This window comes from Papilio xuthus, unplaced genomic scaffold, assembly GCF_000836235.2.
Source record: "Papilio xuthus unplaced genomic scaffold, Pxut_1.1 DF827789.1, whole genome shotgun sequence".
Lineage (NCBI taxonomy): Eukaryota > Metazoa > Arthropoda > Insecta > Lepidoptera > Papilionidae > Papilio > Papilio xuthus.
In genome coordinates, this window is record NW_013530860.1 from 1,797,321 (window position 1) to 1,817,172 (window position 19,852).

Genomic DNA, 19,852 nt, shown 5'->3' on the forward strand with positions numbered 1-19,852 from the left:
CGAATCCCGCCATGTACCAATGTGTTTTTCGATTTCAGATTTACATATGTACATTTATCCGATGTTCTTACGGTGAAGGAAAACATGGTGATGCAATCTACACATATTTGTGAAGAAAACTTAAAGATATGTGTGAAGTCAACCATACCCACTAAACCTTCTGTTCCTCCAACGCATCGGGACGGGACCACGGGCTCGCTTTCGCTCTCGTCCGCGGCGTGTGAAGTCAACCAACCCGCGTTGTTTACTATGGCCTAGTCACCCTAACTTAGGCTAGGCTCCGAGCCCCTCGGTGGGGACGTGTAGTGAGCTGATGATGCTGTGTTCTTCCAGGATATGTTCTTCATCTATGCCAAATTTCAACTAAATCTGTTTAGCTATTCGGAAGATACCTTGTAACAAACATTCATCGATCCAAACATTCGCATTTATAATATTAGTATGATTTCAACGTTAAAAAATTTCACCGCACCCGTGTAGATAAGGAGCGTGGGGGGAACAGAGGTAGACTTATGACAACCCTCGTCAAATGTTCAACTGTCGCTGTACAACAGATACGAGGAAAACGTTTTACTTCGCATATATTTTATAACTTACAATTTCAACCTTGTCTAGTAAAGTACAATGTTGAAAACATTTTAGATACACTTAACCTACAAATATTGGTACCTTGTAACCGATTATCACCCTTAACTTAGGGTAGGCTCCGGGCCCTTCGGTGGGGACATATAGTGAGCTGATGATGATGATGATGATGATAAATAACACATATTGTCTCTTTTCCTAATTCTACATTTGTGATTTGAACGTTGCTAGCCGAAATTTTGCATAGATGTCCAATATAATTTGTTTTTTAATTCCACACGGACAGAGTCGCGGGCAAATACTAATCTGTTATACTTTTTACTCTAATTAATTTTATCCCGAAAATAAGATAACTCTAGTTTTTAAATTATGTGTTTTATTTAACGTAGGCTTTGTCAGTACAGTATAGTCACACACAAAACTTTTAAGTGATAAATTAAATTGAAATGCATTTATGCGAAAAAAATGCGTTCAGATGTAGGGCCTATAGTTTGATAAGTCACGTACAATCGTGCACTAAATTCCTTCGTTCTAAAGATTCTATGAAAGCTCCGTGTCTACGTGATGTCAGACGACCCTATTATGTTCTACCTTTATTAGGTCACACTGTCAATAGTGCGAACGCCTGCAAATCGATCATCTGACGTAAAGAGTTACATCTCATATATGTATAGTAAGTTTCATAAGAGATGTAACTCTATTCGTTGCATTAGTCAATTTTCTAAAAGAAGCAGATAGGATTTAACTTAATAACAAATGTTTCTAGCATATTCATTGGCTTTTGTTATTCAATACCAATCGTTTGTGCTTCATTAAAACCGGTACCGCTTCACTGGATCTTGTAATGAATCTCGAGCTATATACTTTCGTTATTTTATTTAACAAAATCAGAAAGAAATGGAAACAGACTCATTCTACAATTTTACTATAAGTTCTTTATAAAAACAATATACACAACTTCACTGGATTTCGTAACGAAGTATTGTGTTACTTTAGTTTACTAACCGTGGGTTTCTGAGTCCAAAACCTCTATTTGCAACATAACGTCATCCCTGTCTTTTACTTGTAACAAAACAGAGATAATATTTTGAAATGGGGTATTTTGTCTTAAAAACGCGCAGTAAATGGTTTAGATATTAATTAATATTTTTTTTTATATCATAAGGTGGCAAACAGGCGAGCGGCCACCTGAAATCGCTGAAATAGCGAAGTAACTGTTGCCCATAGACATATGCAATTGCATATGCGTAGCCAGCCTACCTTTAATCGACGGAGGAGAGGATGCACAGAAAGAAAATATTTTCCCTTCCCATCCATCCTCTCATCCGGAAAGTACACTTCCACTTCCATCCTTTCCTTATAAGGAAAAGGGTGGGAAGGGAAAGAGGGCTAAATTAGGCCTCCGGGACGCACGCTCATCAGACGAAACGCGGAATTGCTTCCACTTCACGCCTATCTTCTGTGTGGTCGTGGTATTTCACCGGGCGAGCCGGGCCAATTCGTGCGAAGATGTTAAAGCGGGCTCTACCACTAAATAAAACAATTAATTTATAAAGCTTCTTTATTTAACGTCATGTTTTGCAAAATAGACAAATATACATTATGCTATTTCACATAAAACTCCGGATCAACATTAACAAGTTACCTGATATTATGTCTTACACGCACTGTCTTCATAAATCTACAAATTAAAATAATTATAATACAAAAAGTGTAAAAGTTTACCTTTCATATGGCCGTTAAACATGAGACCTCGATCAATATCAAATAGTATATTAAAGGTAATAAATCTTTGTACAGCATGTACAGTCAGCTTCATAAATAAGTATACATTTACAAAACTTAATACTTGCATACACTTTCGGTTCCGAAAATTTGTATACACGCATCCTTACGTATGCTTTCTATTATGATTGCATGTTGTTGACGAATTCGTGCATACGTGTTTTTGAAATTGAAGATCTACTGTACAAATTTCGAAAGTTAAGTTCATACATATTTGTGCAGTTAAGTGTACAGGTGAGTCACGAATGATCAAAAACAACCCATTCAACGCAAGTCTCATGTTATTGCGACTTCATTATATTTAAACGAACATATTTAGGATCAATTTTAAAACATCACTTTACGAATCTAATTATTGTCTTGAAATAATTCTTAATTTTGAATTATTACCAAAAAGTCGCCCATTTTTAATTTACAAAGGATAATAAAGTCAAAGTAAATCTATATACTACTTGTGGATTGCGACATGAGACTAGTTCAATGACGTCATAGAAACAAAGAACGTGAGACCATTAACGTTATCTATACATTTTCTAAACAAATCGCGACAATAGCGCGTCTCTCATTGGGCCAGATAACTTTTTCTAAATATATTCATTCAAAATTGTCGTATAACATTACGTACATAATTTAGAAGCAGTCTTATATATTATTTATTCATCAAACCCATAATTATATTCGTTAAAATAAAAGAAAGTATCTTTAGTTAAATAACGTATATTAAAAAATAATATTTTAACATTAACTTAGAAAACAGTAAAAGTAATAAGGAATAAATTAATAATTTATATTAATATTCATAACATTTTATTAGTTACATAATTATGACTAGCATTTACATAAGGAAACCAGGTGCACCATGTTCTTCTATACCTATATACTATGGCACTAAGTCTGAAGTATATAAAATTATTATTTCCTTTTCTTAAGCCATGTGCTTAGTTTACATTAGAACCATTTACATTGGTCGACATCTTAGTATATAAAAATATGCTTTCTTATGCTAAACATTCAATACATTTTTATTACTTTATTTATTATGTTTAGATAGATAGGTTGAGCGTGGAACCTGTAGTAGTATGAACTGTGTGACAGGCACCCACGGCGGCACAGGATTTGCTACTCATTCAGAATAACATAAGACCATAGTTAATGATATCATAGCAGAGTACTTGTACCGTTATCGCATACAGTCAACTACATAAATATGTAATCATTTACAAAGCTTTAGAAACTTGTATACGCTTTTGGTTTTAAAAATACTTATGCACGAATCAGTCTATATGCTTGGGTCTATGAGTCATGTACTCATTCATTTCTACATATTCTTGATGAATACGTGCATAATAATTTTGAAACTTTCGACACCCTATACAATTTTGTAAAGTTTTTAAATGTATACATGTTTATGCAGCTGACTGTACAAAAAGCTCACATTATATAGTCGGTTTACACTGCCAAAACGGATATACAAAATCATTCTTTATTTATTCTTTTTTTTATTCACGCTCGATTTGACCTTAACCTCGTTGTCATTTGATGTAAAGACGTCTTCTCTACGAAGGCAACAGTGTGGCCACCATAGCGTCAAACAATAACAATTTCTTGTGTACAGGTGTCATAGCAGTGGAAACCGTCGGTAAAACAAAACACTAACAATACATTAGTACAATTATAGACTAACAAATTGCTTTTGCTGATCTCGGCTTTTGATTAATTAGTTTGTTTTGATCGCGTTAATTATAACTTGATGATTTATTAAGCGTACGTAACATTTTTTAATTAAAACTCTTTCAAGTGCTGTATATGAAGACATCTTTTACATTTTTACTATTAGTTATAATAGGAAATATAGACGCTAAATAAAGAATAATAATTGTTTAAAAAAAAACAATTGAATTAATAATAATAATCGTGAAAATTAATGTTAACTTAATTTTGAAATACTTAACTTAAAATCAAAAAATAAAGAGCTAAGTATGTATTTAACTTTTACTAAGAGATTTTAACAAGTGCATAGAAATTATCAGTAACGAAAAACTTTGTTATTTATAATACTAGTGAACATAAACTGTCGATTTGCGCAATAAATAGCAAGGCATCTTTTATCATGAAGTATTTACAGTGTAAATAATAAGGCGCTATCACAGGAATAATCATTGCGAAGGAATTTTACACCCGATTTACACTTGATATTATGAAGTACACTTATTCGTGATTACACTTTACACTTTTGTTTCCTACACATTACATTGTTTTATTAGTTATCTTAGTTATCTTTTAAAAATATAGAGTTCTTTATAAAATAAGAAAAAAATTGTTTAATAAGTTATAATTAAATTTTCCATGCATTGTTTAGAATTATAATGAAGCTAAATATCTCAACTTTATAAAAAAAAAAATATTAACAGAAAAAAAATAAAGATTCAAACATTACAATTAAAACTAAATTTAAATGTATAAAAATAAATAAATTTCAATTGCCTTAAATATTATTTACATACATTATACAGTAATAACTATAAAGTTCGATAGTTTAACCATAACTAAAACGATCTCGCGCAATGTATGTAATACTGTTAACTCTATCAGTCTCTCGCTATACACACGATACTCTGTACACTATTTGCGACACTGGCAAACTTTTTCTGACACTTTTCGACATTTAACTATGTTTTCCAAGTCTTGCCTACACTTGCCAAAGTTTGCCAATTCTTGCCGACACTTGTCAAAGTTTGCCAACTCTTGCGAACACTAACTGCAGCTCTATACATAATCTCTTCTACCGGAGCCACAGTCTATGCTGTTTCGTTCACTAACCACGAACACCTCGGAGCCGTTCTTTTTTCTTCTACACGATTCACACAGCTTTGACAACTGTTGGAAAAAATAGAATTTTTTCAAAAATAGATATCACGGAATGGCAATTAATTTATTACTGGTTTTAAAATTGTACTCATAGACATACTTTTTAATTTTGTACATTTCAAATAATTCTGCTTATATTTAGGATTTTAGGAATCAATTTCAATATTTTATAATCAAGTTCCGATTTTCCGATTTTCTCACATCGAATTCTGTAACTAAATTTTATGAATTACATATTCTATAATATATAATATCTCACCTTAACATAAGACCGTACTGGTTGCTGTAAGACGTATATAGAGAAGATGACAACTCCTTGCAGAGCGTTTATGAGGTCAAAGAGCGACCAGACGGAGACAGCTGCGGATCCGGCGCCGGCCGCCCACGACACCACTTCCAGCACCCAAGACAGGCCCATTATGACCGACAGGATGCAACACGTCCGAAAACTAACAACAAAATTCTAAAATTGCATTTGTTTTAACATGGTAATGAAAATCTCAATTCACATTTTAACCATTCCAATTGGGACTAAGCTGATATAAATTAAACAATGAAAGCGACGAAGATGAATTTTCTTATTTTTAATATGATAGTTCTCTTTCTAAAAATGATGTCGAATAGATAATGCCTTGTAGTTTTTGGAGCTTTTAAAAACGGTCAAAAAAAATAAAAGTTTTTACCAAGGTTTGCCTTGTCGACACTTGTCAAAGTTTAACCGGCATCTGTAAGGACTTTTACCATTCAGATCGATGAAGTACTCAAGGAAGGCGCTAATAAGAGCACTCGATAGCGACATTCATGTATGGGTAGATTTGTGAATGTAGAAGAAACGAGAGAGGTGTTCAGAACCGCGAGATGGAGGTCCGTGGTCCCTGTCTACCCGACGACACGACTCACGACATCCTGATGATTTCAGGAAATCATCAGGATGTCGTGAGTTATGTTCTTGTTGTTTAAAGCTTTTCAATACTAACATCTTCTTATACTTCTTGAGGCGTTGATTGAAGTTGTTATTGTTTTGTGGCGAGGCGGCGCGTTCGTGCGCAGGCAGCTGCTCTCCCAACACCGTGCCCAGTCTCACCCAGTCCTCTGTACTGTTGTATGAAGGTGCTAAATCTAGCGCTGTGACAAAAAATCACATCAGGATCTCATTCATTTTGTAAACAAAGCGAAACACATTAACGGCACCCAGATACGGTTTGGATTTCCCTTTCTATATTATATAGGGTGTCCCAAAAGGTTACGCACATAGGAAGGGGGATGATAGGGGTGGTCACAAGGGTCACCAGAAAAATAAAATAAAAATTCCCCTCTGGGTATTAAAAAAAATAAATGGCATTTTTTAAAAACTTAAAAATTTTACACCTTTTATGCCTTTATGCCTAGCTAAATTATATAAGAAAATGAATTTACATTTTGAAGGTTTTTGATTGACTCAAATCATGACAAGTAACTCTGTGATCTACTTAATGTTCTACTATCACATCGATTTCCATGATTCATTTTTCTTTATGAAAGAAAAGAAATGATTTAAGTATTACTGCAAATTTATTCTTTAAAATCAATGGTACCAAAATTCCGATGCGTCAACACTGTCTACTTATAAGACGCAAGCTTTAATTTATGACTTCATACAAACCATATGTGATTAATCGATTCACAAAAAATGTTTTAATCAAGTTGCTATCATCATTTTAAATGCACGCATAAAAACGAATAGCCTTAAATTTTACGACATCATTCGAAGACATAATGCGGCTGGAAATTTTACATATTGTTAATTAAGACAAAGTACAAGGAATACAAAAATTCAATATTATTAAGACAGAAATTAAAAATAATAATGTAAAGGTTGGCAAATAATCGAAAAACTGCGTACTACGTAAAAATTAAAAAAAAATAGATATACTTACGAGTAACGTCCTTTAGTTTGTCATAGTGCGTTGCGAATGCACGTGATGTAAGGAAGAAAATGACGAGATTACTGAGAAGAATAACAGCAACAGGACCGTAGAAATACGGCAGTGCCGCTTGGTCCGCTGTGATAAAAAAAAACTTATTAAAAAAGAATAAAATATCTTCTTATTTAAGGAAAACATCGTGATGCAACCTACACATAACTGCGAAATTAAAAGATGTGTGTAAAGTTAACCAACCCGCACTTGGCCAGCATGGTTAACAATGGCCTGGTCAGCCCTAATTTAGGGTAGGTTCCGAGGACCACAGTGGGGATGTATAGTGAATTGACCTTAAGCGATTTGTTGTCTAAGTTAAAAATCATAAAAACAATGTGTTATGGTATAGAAAAGAGATATACTTACTTTTAAACCAACATCCTTTTACACCGAAATTAGGCTTAAGATAAGTACTGGGCACAGCTGGCGACAAGTCCATTGTAACTGTGACCACTAAGAGAATTACAGGCAATAGTATTGCATACACGCAATACCACGCAAATCTTCGACGCATACTTTTTCTACTAACCGATGAGTTTATGTATCGCCTAAAATAATAAAATTCACGTTAAAAATTCTTCTCAATTTGTGGTCTATAATTCTTTATGAAGATTTTGTTAGTGGAAATTAAAAAAATCATCTGACTTACCTAACGTTTAAAAAAGTATCAAAACACATGACGTTCAACCAAAAGAAACAGGATACGAATGATAGTTGTATTGAATACGCTGTAAAAAATCGAATATGAATAAATTAATTAACTTAAATTTACTCTTCCAGATGAGGCATTTGTTATCTCGATTTGTCGATTCCTCAATCACAAATAATATTAAGGATCATTATGTAACCTATTACTTTTAATCTGTTAAGACGTGCTACTATATTAAAAACAAATAAGTATATAATATTAAAATTCATACCCATTATCGTGCAAATGGTCTTCGGGAATGCATGTCCAGCTAGCTGTGTCGCCGCCAGACAAGAAAAGGCAATAGCAAGACACGTAGCGTGGCAGGCCAGAGCCTTGCCATGCGTATCCCTTAGTTCCTTTATAAGTATATATACACACGCTGTAGCTAGGAGGAACGGTACTGATATTATTAAACCTGGAAAAAAACGACTATTTTGATTTCCATACAGTAATCTACAAAAAAAAATCGGTCTGATTGGACTGGTAAATGTCCCATCTGATAATTAGCACAAACTATTGGTATCCAAGCTTATGAGACCTAATATCAATAATTTTTTGTGTCATATTATACGTTGAAGATTTAGGGACTCTAAACTTTCTAAATTACAACGTCCTTTCAAATCCCATAGCCATTTATGGCCCATTCATCACCGCTACCGATCCTTACGACACTCTGGGGAAGTACTGTTGACATATTTGAAATTCTGTCTGCAAGTTACCAAACTGTATTACCTGTGGCATAAATTATAAGAGTGACAGAAGTCTTAGCCTCTTCGAAAGGTGTACGGAAACAAACTAATGGTAATGTAACTCCTGCAGGATTTGATTCGTTCCAGAAAGTTTCCATGCAATAATCTCTCGTTCCCAGTAAATGTGGTTCGCTAAACGGCACAAACAGAGAACCGTTAACTAGTAAATAGAATTCATCTTCGCTTATTTTCTCGGGATCCAATTTGTATCTGGAACAAAATTGATACTTAATATAGATGTATTTTGATGCGATAGATTTGTATCAGGACCACGCAAAATGAAGGTCTGTGTTCTCTGCCTATCCCTCGGGGTTACGAGTGTGAGTTATGTTGTTGTTAAATGTTGAATCATTTTAAAATGTCCTTCATCTTATCATCCACAAATGAAGGTTACCAAATTACTAAGAATTTGTGATAACTAAATTGATCCATGGATAATTAAAAACCAAACATCAGAATTTCATAAATGCATTGCTCCCTATAAAAAATGAGTGTACATATCTGCTTATACTCCAGTTGATCTTCCTTAAGACATGCGTCAAATTGCGTCTAACCTAACATAACTTAAATTCTACGAACCTGTCATACAAGCAGGGGTTCCCAACGATGGTCTCGAATACATTACTATCAAAGCTCCATATGTGGGTGTCATTGGCTTTGTGGAAGACCGGCTGGAAGGTGAGACTGGACCGAGTACAGACAGATCGCACCGCGCCGTCCTCGTATGATACCGTCAGATTCTGACCACTGGGACAGCATTTGGGAGCGACTGGTAGCTGCTTCTTTACTTCCTCGTCCTGCCACAAAATATATCTTAATTAAATAGTAGTTTGAACTGGTTTGATCCGGAATATTAAATGACAGATAATCAACGATACAGTAATACTATGTGATTTTTATTTACGCTGCTAAAAATGTAAAACGAATTAAGTGGTGTCATAAACTCCTCTTTTTTATACACAAAACTATGTAATTGAAGCAAAAAAGCACATAATAATTCAAAAGACGTAGTTGAATATAAACTGTCAGGCGCAAGTAACTTTTAAAAAGTTAATAGACTCAAGGTCCGATGAACTAAACAGTATGTCCAAGTAACTTAGACAACTACTCATGCCCATAACAGTGTAAGCAGAGACTATAGATTTTCGTTTGGCATGATGCAGTCCAATTTTTCTTGTTTGAAAAGATACATTGAAGGACAAAGTACATAGCTACAAAAATTGTTTTAGATATTATTAGTTAGAATCCTTTGCCGCGAATGACTTGCTTTCGTTACCAAGTACAGTGTCAAAATGAATCGTGAGGGGATATAAACGTCGACATTTTAGTAAAGCTAGTGTTGAGTCAATACACTGACTCATTGCCGAATTTTCTTCCTAACTGTTGTAACTTTTATAATCCTTCTGTTTGGAATAATATATTTTTAGAAATGATACATTTACAGTATGCAGTTACATTGTTCAAACGGATACAAATGAAGTATGCAATTTGAATACGTTTAAATTTAGAATACGACAAACATATATTTAACACGTGGACTATTCGAACATTACTTTTGAATACATTAAAAACTCTTTTGTCGAACAACCTTATTTTTAGTTATAATCTAAAATAAACAAAAAAAAAACAATAAAATAGCCATTTATTTACAATGCATGCTGAGTATGAATATCGAATACATTTTTATTCCCCAATGCGCGGTTAGACACGAAATGTAGTTGCTATTTTATTATAGTAGGTGCTTGTGATGACAGTAAAATTATTTTTATTGCATCTTTATTCTATATCTATATGTAAAAATGTTGTATGTTTATCTCCTATTCGTACATAAACAACGGGACAGATGTTGGTTAAATTTTATTAGAGTATTTAAAGCAATATTTAGTTTTTATTATTAGTTAGCCCTGAATTAAAGAAATTTATCAATCGGTGTCGCCAATAAAGTTCTTTCTTTTAGTTTTTAGTACGTACTCTCTAATTCTATCAAACGCACACCCACGTCATAAAGATTCCCATAAAACGAGTATTTAATGCGGGATGCGCGTTATCTGTGAAACATGACGATGCGCCTGCGACGGTAGCCTACTGTCAGAAGATAAGGGCACACCTACATGTCAGCTATATAAGGGTACGTTTACACGAACGAGTTTATCGACCTCAATTCAACAACGCCGTAATTGGTTCGAAATCTATGCGATTTCGTAAACGTTTCCTCATCATAATTATCAATTAAATTACCTTAAAGTTTGATGTAATGTTTAAACTACAATGAATACTAACAACCAAATAGAACTATATACAAATAATTATTACTCTAGTTTTTTTATATGAGAGAAGCTGTATATAACCTGTAAGCTGTTATATAACCTAATAGATAAAAAATTGTAAAAAAAAAGTAAAACTGCAATATTCATTCGATAAGAAAATTGACTCATAACACATCTAGAAGGATGGATGTTCTCCAGACCGGCTCGAAACTCGCTGAAATCTGTCATAGATGTAGAACATAGTCCGGAGGGCACATAGTCTACTGATTAAGTTTACTTTTTTTTAATTCCGAGCAGGCGGAGTCGCGGGCGTCAGTTACTATTGAGATAAATATTCGTATAGCGCCTTGAATAGGGACTGAAATCCTTGTGTGGGTCAAGAGAAAATATTTTACATTGTTAAATAATTTATGCATATACTAAAAGGTCAATATTTGCATCTGTAATAAAATCATGAAGAAGATAATTTATCTGTAACGTTTTTTTTTAATTTTCCTGTTTCTTTCCCGTAATAAATTTAAAGGCTTGTTCCACATCGAGTTACCACCCACATATTATTTACTAAGACCTATTTCCACGTTTTTCTCGGGTTATTTTTAATTTCAGCAGTCTGTATAAAATTTACTAATAGGTTTTTCTTGTCATCATTCCAGTCATCACTCTAGTTTTACGCTATGTATGTCGCATGACGGGATTCAAACGCTCGACCACATGATCGGTAATCCGTATCTTTAACTATTGTGCTATTGTTTCTTCTATATATCACTATATGTTGCCACTGAGGATCATGGAGTATACACTAAGTTAGAGGTAATCATTGCTTGTTTTTTATTGTTATGTCGCTTGCTTGTATACTTATAGTTGTAATTGTTGAATGTTATGGGACTGACATGTTCAAAAGAATGAAAGTCCCTAAAAAAAGGAAAAAAAAAAGTTAGGGGTGACTAAGGCCATAGTTAACCACGCTGGCCCAGTGCGTGTTGACTTCACACATATCTTTGAATTTCTTCAAAGGTATTTGCAGGTTACGTCATGTAGTTTTCCTTCACCGTAAAAACGTCGTATCAATGTATATATGTAAATTAAATATCGAAAAACACATTGGTACTTCCATATATAGTAGCTATTATTAAAACAAAGGATATCTGATCAATTTTAAGGCTTAATCCCTAGATTGAATTATACTTGGGTATCGTTTGCTAAAGGGGATTAAAGACTTATGGAAGATTATTCCATAAAACACGAATAACGTTTCAACGAATACTTAGCTTATTGATCGTTAAAATAGACACTTCAAGAATATGTTTAATATCTTGAAATGAAAATGAATATTTTCTTCTTCCTTATTTCCTTTAAAAAAACAAATAATATGTTTTAAGGAGGAAACAGTGGTAACCCACGGTTACAAACAATTTCATACCAAAATACTTAACTTCTTAGTAATAAACTGTAAACGAAATTAATAAGATTTTTTTATGTTAAGGTCACGTACGCCTATATTATGTATTTTGTACTTAACTATCTTCAGTAAAATTTAATCATCTATAAAAAAAAACAATTAACAAATACCAAAATTACGTAAAATTCTGTCCGTTTTAAAGTTTAAAAAAAGATAAAAGAAATAATGCAATAATCACAAGGACAGACAAAGATATATCAGTGGGTCCGCTTTTAGTCCGCTATCAGCTCGGGGCCAGATAAAATGCAAATAGATAATAACTATTGTCTATATACTGGTCGAAGATATCGAGTCCCAGATAAGGAACGTAAGGTAAATACGCACTCAACAAAGTAAGACAAGAGCGGAATTATAAAGTTTCAAGCTGTTATTTTATAAACAACGGTTTGCTTTGCTTTAAGTGTAACTAAGATTATTTAAATATAAATTAAAGACATTTTAAAAGGGAAATATTATTTCTGCCCATTTCTATACTAGCCGCGTCGGACCGGGTCGGCCGCGACTCCGTCCGCGTGAAATTAAAATTAGAACATAATTAGTAGCCTTTGTGTTCTTCCAGACTATGTTCAATATGTATACCAAATTTCATTGGGATTCTTTCAACCGTTTATGAGATACCTTTAAAGAACATTCACCCATCCATCTAAACATTCGCATTTATAATATTAGTAATATGTGAAATTATCGTGTCACAATGTTAGTTACTGTACTTCTCTGAAACGGCTCGACCGATTTTTATGAAATATTATATACATATTCAGTAAGTCACGGAATCGCTTACTTTCCTATTTATTTTTTAATCCCGTGCTGACGGATGAAAAAAATTGTGGAATGGAATCTCTCCACGTGCCAACTAAAACGTCGAGTACGTTGTGTTAAAATATTTGTCAAAATTCAATTCGATACCGTAGGCTGCGACCATGGCTCTTTCACTTCCGTCAAAGCGCTCAAGCTCGTGACAACCTTCAAGCGTTCAGGTATTTTACTGCATATTTATCGAGTGTAATACATGGTATATGCCTCACAGTTTGACAGTTCTTGTAAATGTAACCGTGAGATTCCACTAGCGTGACACTTTAGTATTAGCGATTATAATATTAAACAAGTCAGTATAGCAAAGTCGCGGTAATCGATATTCACATTTTATATTTAGTCCGATATTTTTGATTGTTTTAACATTACGGGCTTAACGAACAGGCAAACCCTAGCGAGTAATAAATGTATGAAACTCCTGGGGGTCTAACACGAATATTTGCGACTAGCACCTACGTATCGTCATCGTCAGTTTTGTATAAATTAGTATGACATTTTTAAAATAAAGTGCATAGAATGAACTACAGATTACAACGAAATAAAGTGCAAAAGTGTGCACGTATAGAATTCACAAGTTCGATTGAAAAAATATATGACATAAGTTGGAGATAAACAATGTCAATAAAGTTGTATTATAATTTAGTACTTGTAATATAATATTTATTCAAAATCCATTAACCAAAGTATTACGTCAGTTTATCGCGAATCGAGACATACAAATAAGTGTCTCGTATTGTTGTCTCCGTTTTTTTTAAAAAGAATATGAAGGATAACAATATGTTTCAAAACAAGTGCTACGACAGTCGAAACACACAGAGATACAGACGCACCGCAGTAGACATCCGTTTCTCGTTGTCACAACAAAATGATTTATTCATGACTGTGCAAACAATCGTGTATGTATGACATCAATGGCCACACAACTTGTATGGACAACATTTATCCCGTGGTCTGTTTTGCAAATTCTACAAACGAAAAAAAATGCATTATTTCCTGCCAGTACGAAAATAATCTTCTAGAAAAAATTGTTACAAGTACGACAGGGTTTTTATATTTTTTATCATTTATTTTATTCAACTTTTTTAAATATTCTTAAAATTGGTATTTAAAAAGTAAATAACTTATTTTATCCTTGCTGACCTTTTTTAATGCACGAATTTAATAAGATAAAGTTATTAAAACGTAAGGTTATCGTCATGACTTTATAATTTATTAATTTTACAAACTATAAAACATTCGACAAATAAACGTGCAACTCGTTCTTAGAAATGAGTTAATTAAATGAAACAACGATTGAACACGTAGTACTAATGTTTGAACACACGTGGGAGTACAAAATTACATAAAGAAATTAATTATATTTTTCAACGTACAAACACAAATACTCACACATGTAAGAGTGGCTTTGCAGCAGCCTTGTCCTGTTTAATTTTAAAGATGAGTTGAACATAGAAGTAAAATAACTTATTATCTATACATCTTAATATAACTGGAGTGTCTGTACGTAATCTTGGAAAATAAAATTATATTTCGTAACACATATTTGCGTATCTGATAACAAAACCATTTAATGTTTTTTTTGTCGGTCTATCTGTTTGTATGTTTGTCTAGAAGACCGCGTTGGTTCCGGGTAAACTGCGGAACGGGTGGACCGATTTTGACGGGATTTGACGGGAAGGTAGCTTATAGGTTATTTTTTTAAAATTCCTCGCTGACATATTCGCGAGCGGCCGAAACTTAAAATATAAAAATTAATGCTTCGGCTGTTTAATGTTAATATATACGATGATAATGTTGCCAATCGTCGTCAGAGACTACCTAATCGATAAATTTGATGACCCATATAAACCTGGCATTTGAGGATAAATAATTGTTTTTTTTTATCTGTTTTCAAAAAAAAATTGTATGAGAAAAATCTGACGCCATTTGAGGATAACTGCTTAATGTTTTCAATCGTATTCTAAAAGGGTATTAATAACACTGTGTCTTTATTCCAATTTACGTAACAGTGTGACGCGCAAAGGAATCGACTATCAAAAGGTCAAAGCACTGTTCGGCGGCAGCGAGCTGTCAACGCGATTCATCACGCATTCTATTTTTAACAATGATAACGACCATAACAAACGATATGTGAATCAACATATGTAATACCGTTCGTAGAAATATCTTCCACGCATTTTTTTACAAGGAAGATCATATCCAAATTTAGTATCTTTATACACCTTGGCTCTTGAACTAGGACTGAGTACATAGTACAGGAGCCAAGGCTCCCAGAAAGTTACAATATTTTTTTTATTTATTTACATATTCTTTCACGCAATCCATTCTTACTCTATTCGGTTTTACTCTACCTTTATAACCATCAAATTTCAATGTCATTACCTACTTTATTTTTTGTGTGCTAATCATGTTCCGCATAATAAAACCATCATAAAACACTATAAACTATTGCCTTTTTAATGTATAATAGTTCTTAGAATCGTGCTTAGGAATTCCTTAATACTTAATGCCAATTATTTAATTGACCAATAAATGATATGAAGAGGTTCATGTATGATTTATGAGCTATACTAATATATGATTGATCGTAAAATATTAAAACATTTTATGGCCAACATCTAATTGAATGTAAACAAGTTATATCACTTAAATAGAGTCGTAAAGAATATTTAATTATATCAAAATGTCAAATCAAGTAAAAATCCGACGCAAAATATAAGATTGAAATTCTACATACCTTTTGTCGTAAATTACATCCTAACACATTTGCTTAATTAAAACGAGCCAATACTAATCGTAAAACATCAACAAAATCCTTCCATTTTTAACTTAATTTTAATAGATAAAATTAATATTTATTGTAATTATAAATTTTTTTAAGCGTCAACAGCCTAATGGTTAAGGGTCCGGATTTCCGAACACGAGGTCCGGGGTTCGAATCCCGCCATTCGACTATTGTCGTAAACAATATCCTAGTATAAGCCTAGAGCTTAGTTGGAATGGTAAAAGAAATATTAGTAAATTGACAAAAAAATCTGCTAATATTTTTTATTAAAAAAAAATATTAAGAGAAACTTCGAACTTGTAATAACCTTAGCCATTCAATAGTTTGTACAAACCAGGATGTCATGACCACTGCTTCAATTAACCAAAATGATTGGTGAACGAAACTGTACGGTTTCGTGCACCTACAAAAAAAAACAATAAGGAAAAGACGAGTATGACCTACATCATGTCATCAATCATTGAGAAAGGAATTACCTTTAGTTCTATGAATCATTTGAACTGGGTGGTCAACGGACGTAACAATTTATTACCAGTTCTGAGTGTGCGGTTCTGCGAACAATTGTTTGAGATTCACTTGTTCCGCAAGACACTGCTCAAAGATGTCACCGACAAATTATGAACTTCGTTATTTTTAATATTGACTAGTCAAGTTATAAGATATGGCAAATTGTGTACTGATATTTTTCTGCATAAGTATTTTAAGAAAGGGTCAGCTAAATACTATTCTTGCTTACCCGTCTACGTACGAAGCCAGAATGGTGTATAAGTTGAGTTGAGTTAAGGAAATTATGAGAATATTAGATGGACTTATGGGTCGATATGCTCGCATTGCCACAAAGCAACTTTAAGTATTGAATTAAAAAAAGAAAGGGTCAGTCAGACATAAAATTTTAGTAGGTTGATATTTTACTTATATTTAGAACAGTTTTTTAAAAATGTTAATTGAAGTTTGTTGTGTCAATTTACAATTTACTAACAGCTTATAGTGTGCCTAGTCAGATTTCAATCTGACCAAGTTCACAAACCGTTTGTGACAAATATGTGAACTTAAATGGAAGCAAACAAGGATTATCATTAGAGTATGATATAAGCGTTAAATCCAACAATTCCACGAATTAGTAACCGGATCTCTATACATCCGTCTATACATATGTATATACATTATTTACATACATTGACAATTCTGACTACAATTAGATAAACGTGATATTAAGTGCTCATGAATTTTTCTTCTCTAAGTTAAATTCAGGAGCGTCGGTGGCTCAGTGGTCAAGCACTTGACTTGCAATCTGCAGGTCCTGGGTTCGAATCCCGCCATGTACCAATGTGTTTTTCGATTTCCGATATACATATGTACATTTATCCGACGTTCTTACGGTGAAGGAAAAGGTGATGCTACCTGCACATATCTGAGAAGAAATTCAAAAGATATGTGTGAAGTCAACCAACCCGCACTTGGCCAGCGTGGTTGACTATGACCTAATCACCCTTAACTTAGGGTAGGCTCCGAGCCCCTCGGTGGGGACGTATAGCGAGCTGATGATGAAGTTAAATTTGCTTTACAAGAGGAAAACAATACAAACAAGATAGAAATATAAGGATTAAAACTTGTTTGACGCTAGATTGTAGTGCGTTTTAAAAATTCTATTAAAAATATTTTTATTTTAGTTTTAGCTTTTTAAATTATAAATTAGATATTTGATTACTCATTTTGTTTTTTATATCATTGTTTTGATAACATCACAGTAAATATAAAATGTCATAAAATTTTATTTTATACTACGACTAGCTTTTACTCGGGATTATAAATTGATTATGTGTTTTTCCATGTTATGTTCTACACCAAATTTCATAGAGATCCGTTTCGTTATTCTGGAGATACCTAATACCATATAAACTTTCGCATTTATAATATTAGAAAGAAATAAGATAGTAAGATTAATTTTAAGTTAATAATTAGGTAGGGATAGTAGGGGTATGAAACCAACATCTTTATCAAACCAAATGTCAACCTCACCTGCACGTGGTACACCCTGCTGAACAACGAACGAGCCTCTGACGACCGATCAGTCTGACGGAATAATCAAACTTGTACGGATTTATCGCCTAATATCCGAGGATTTCCCTGCCTCGAGGGGGTAGGTTTTGGTTGGTCAGATAGCAATCGGCACTGCACTAATAAATCCAAACTTCGCCAATTCTGAAGATGTCAGGACAGAGCGAAGTGGAAGAGACGGATTGAGAAAGCTGACCCCACCACCTTGTGGGATGCAGGCTAGGGAGAGAGAGAGAGAGAGAGATTTTAAGTTAATGATGATGTCCATTAACCGTCGGTTTACACAGCACGAGTCCCTTTATATTGATATCTCAGTTTTTTAACAAAGAATGAGAGTACTACGTGTTTTGAACACATGTTTTGTCAGTGAAAACCCACAGTGACTTGGGCGTTGGACATAATGGAGTTAAAGTTTAAGATAACCACATACCGGTCGTTGACGTCGATTGTGAAATGTCATAATTAAAATAACTGTGCGTCATTTTGAAGACCAGTCTCATCATAATTGCATGATTTGTTTTCACAAGGCTGTCTATCTCTTTGTCTTTAAAAAGTTCATTCATATTAAAATAAATGAGGTAATTTTAAGGAGGAAGAAATTTTTTACTTACAGACAAGTATGAAATTGTTTTACGCCACAGTTAAAATGTACTTTCTTAAATCTGTTAAATTAACCGTGGATTTCTGAGACCGAAATCCGATAACGTTTATGTTTTATACAGATTTTGGTCCCAAAATCCAATGGTAAGTTGGTTACCTTACCTTATCTACTCATATGCGTGAGTATCTTCTGACAACGTCTTCTTATAAAATCTATAAATTAATTCTGAACCTAATTAATTAATTAACGGTCACCAGCAATAAAAACAATCATAATGGGTTAGCGTGTAATTTTTAATTATCAATAATTTTATTTGTAATTTGTCAACATAATAAGGAGAAACGTAATAACACTGCAAAGTCTAAACGTTGTTTACCGAGGGTTCACCCCAAAGGTATTATCGTCCCGCTCATTCTCCTTGAAAAAAAATGAGAAAGCAATATGTTTGTATGGCAGAGCAAACTTATGCTTATTGTACACGTAGAACATAACAGATTACACTAATTTCTTTGTCAACAGTTGAAATTCATAACAATATGTACTACATTATTAACTAAATACAATCAAACAAAGAAATTAACAAAATAACTGTATGTATCCACACTTTTCACATGAATATATACATTTAATAGCTGTCGTCATGACTCCGTCTGCACGAATTAAAAAAATCAGACTAGTCCATGTGTTCTTCCAGCCTATGTTCTACATGTATGCCAAATTTCATCAAGATCCGTTGTGCCGTTCCGGAGATATCTTCAAACAAACATCCATACATCAAACATTCGCATTTATAATATTAGTAAGATAAAACACAACTTCTAGTTAAAAGTGATATTTATAAAATCACACGTAGATTAGATAAAGAATTGAGATGATATTTCTTGGAATTAACATCTTCAATCATATTTGTTTTTCAAAAATTTTAAATGGATCTATCCCGTTGAGAAATAATACGTGTAATTATACAACGCTGTCGGTGTCCGTGCGCGTCGTGATATTTTATTCATAAACGCTAATATATAAACATTTTGTCAATATTTGGGATTAATAAAATATTGTATTTCGTACAAATTTTTAAAGATACTTGTTCTGTAAGCGAAAATTCTTCTTTTGAAAATAATAATGAGTTTTATCATAGAAGCTAAACCCCGTAAGTATTTTTATATGGGCAAACCATTTTATTGTTACAAAAGGTAAACGTTGACAGATTTTTAACACTTAAGAGACTTTAAG

At 33.3% G+C, this 19,852-nt stretch overlaps 1 protein-coding gene across 1 annotated transcript in view; it reads right to left on the reverse strand.

Moving 5' to 3' along the window:
• Positions 1-4,856: 4,856 nt before the first annotated feature.
• The window catches only part of LOC106115481 (G-protein coupled receptor Mth2), a 40,122-nt gene continuing 25,126 nt past the window's right edge, over positions 4,857-19,852 (reverse strand). The window contains exons 2-10 of the mRNA XM_013308878.1: positions 9,216-9,433; positions 8,620-8,846; positions 8,117-8,302; positions 7,846-7,924; positions 7,563-7,744; positions 7,155-7,280; positions 6,216-6,363; positions 5,498-5,687; positions 4,857-5,247 (exon numbers count right to left, since the gene is read on the reverse strand). Coding sequence (XP_013164332.1) covers positions 5,137-5,247; positions 5,498-5,687; positions 6,216-6,363; positions 7,155-7,280; positions 7,563-7,744; positions 7,846-7,924; positions 8,117-8,302; positions 8,620-8,846; positions 9,216-9,433 — 1,467 coding nt within the window. The 3' untranslated portion in view covers positions 4,857-5,136. The remainder of the gene's footprint in view (positions 5,248-5,497; positions 5,688-6,215; positions 6,364-7,154; positions 7,281-7,562; positions 7,745-7,845; positions 7,925-8,116; positions 8,303-8,619; positions 8,847-9,215; positions 9,434-19,852) is intronic.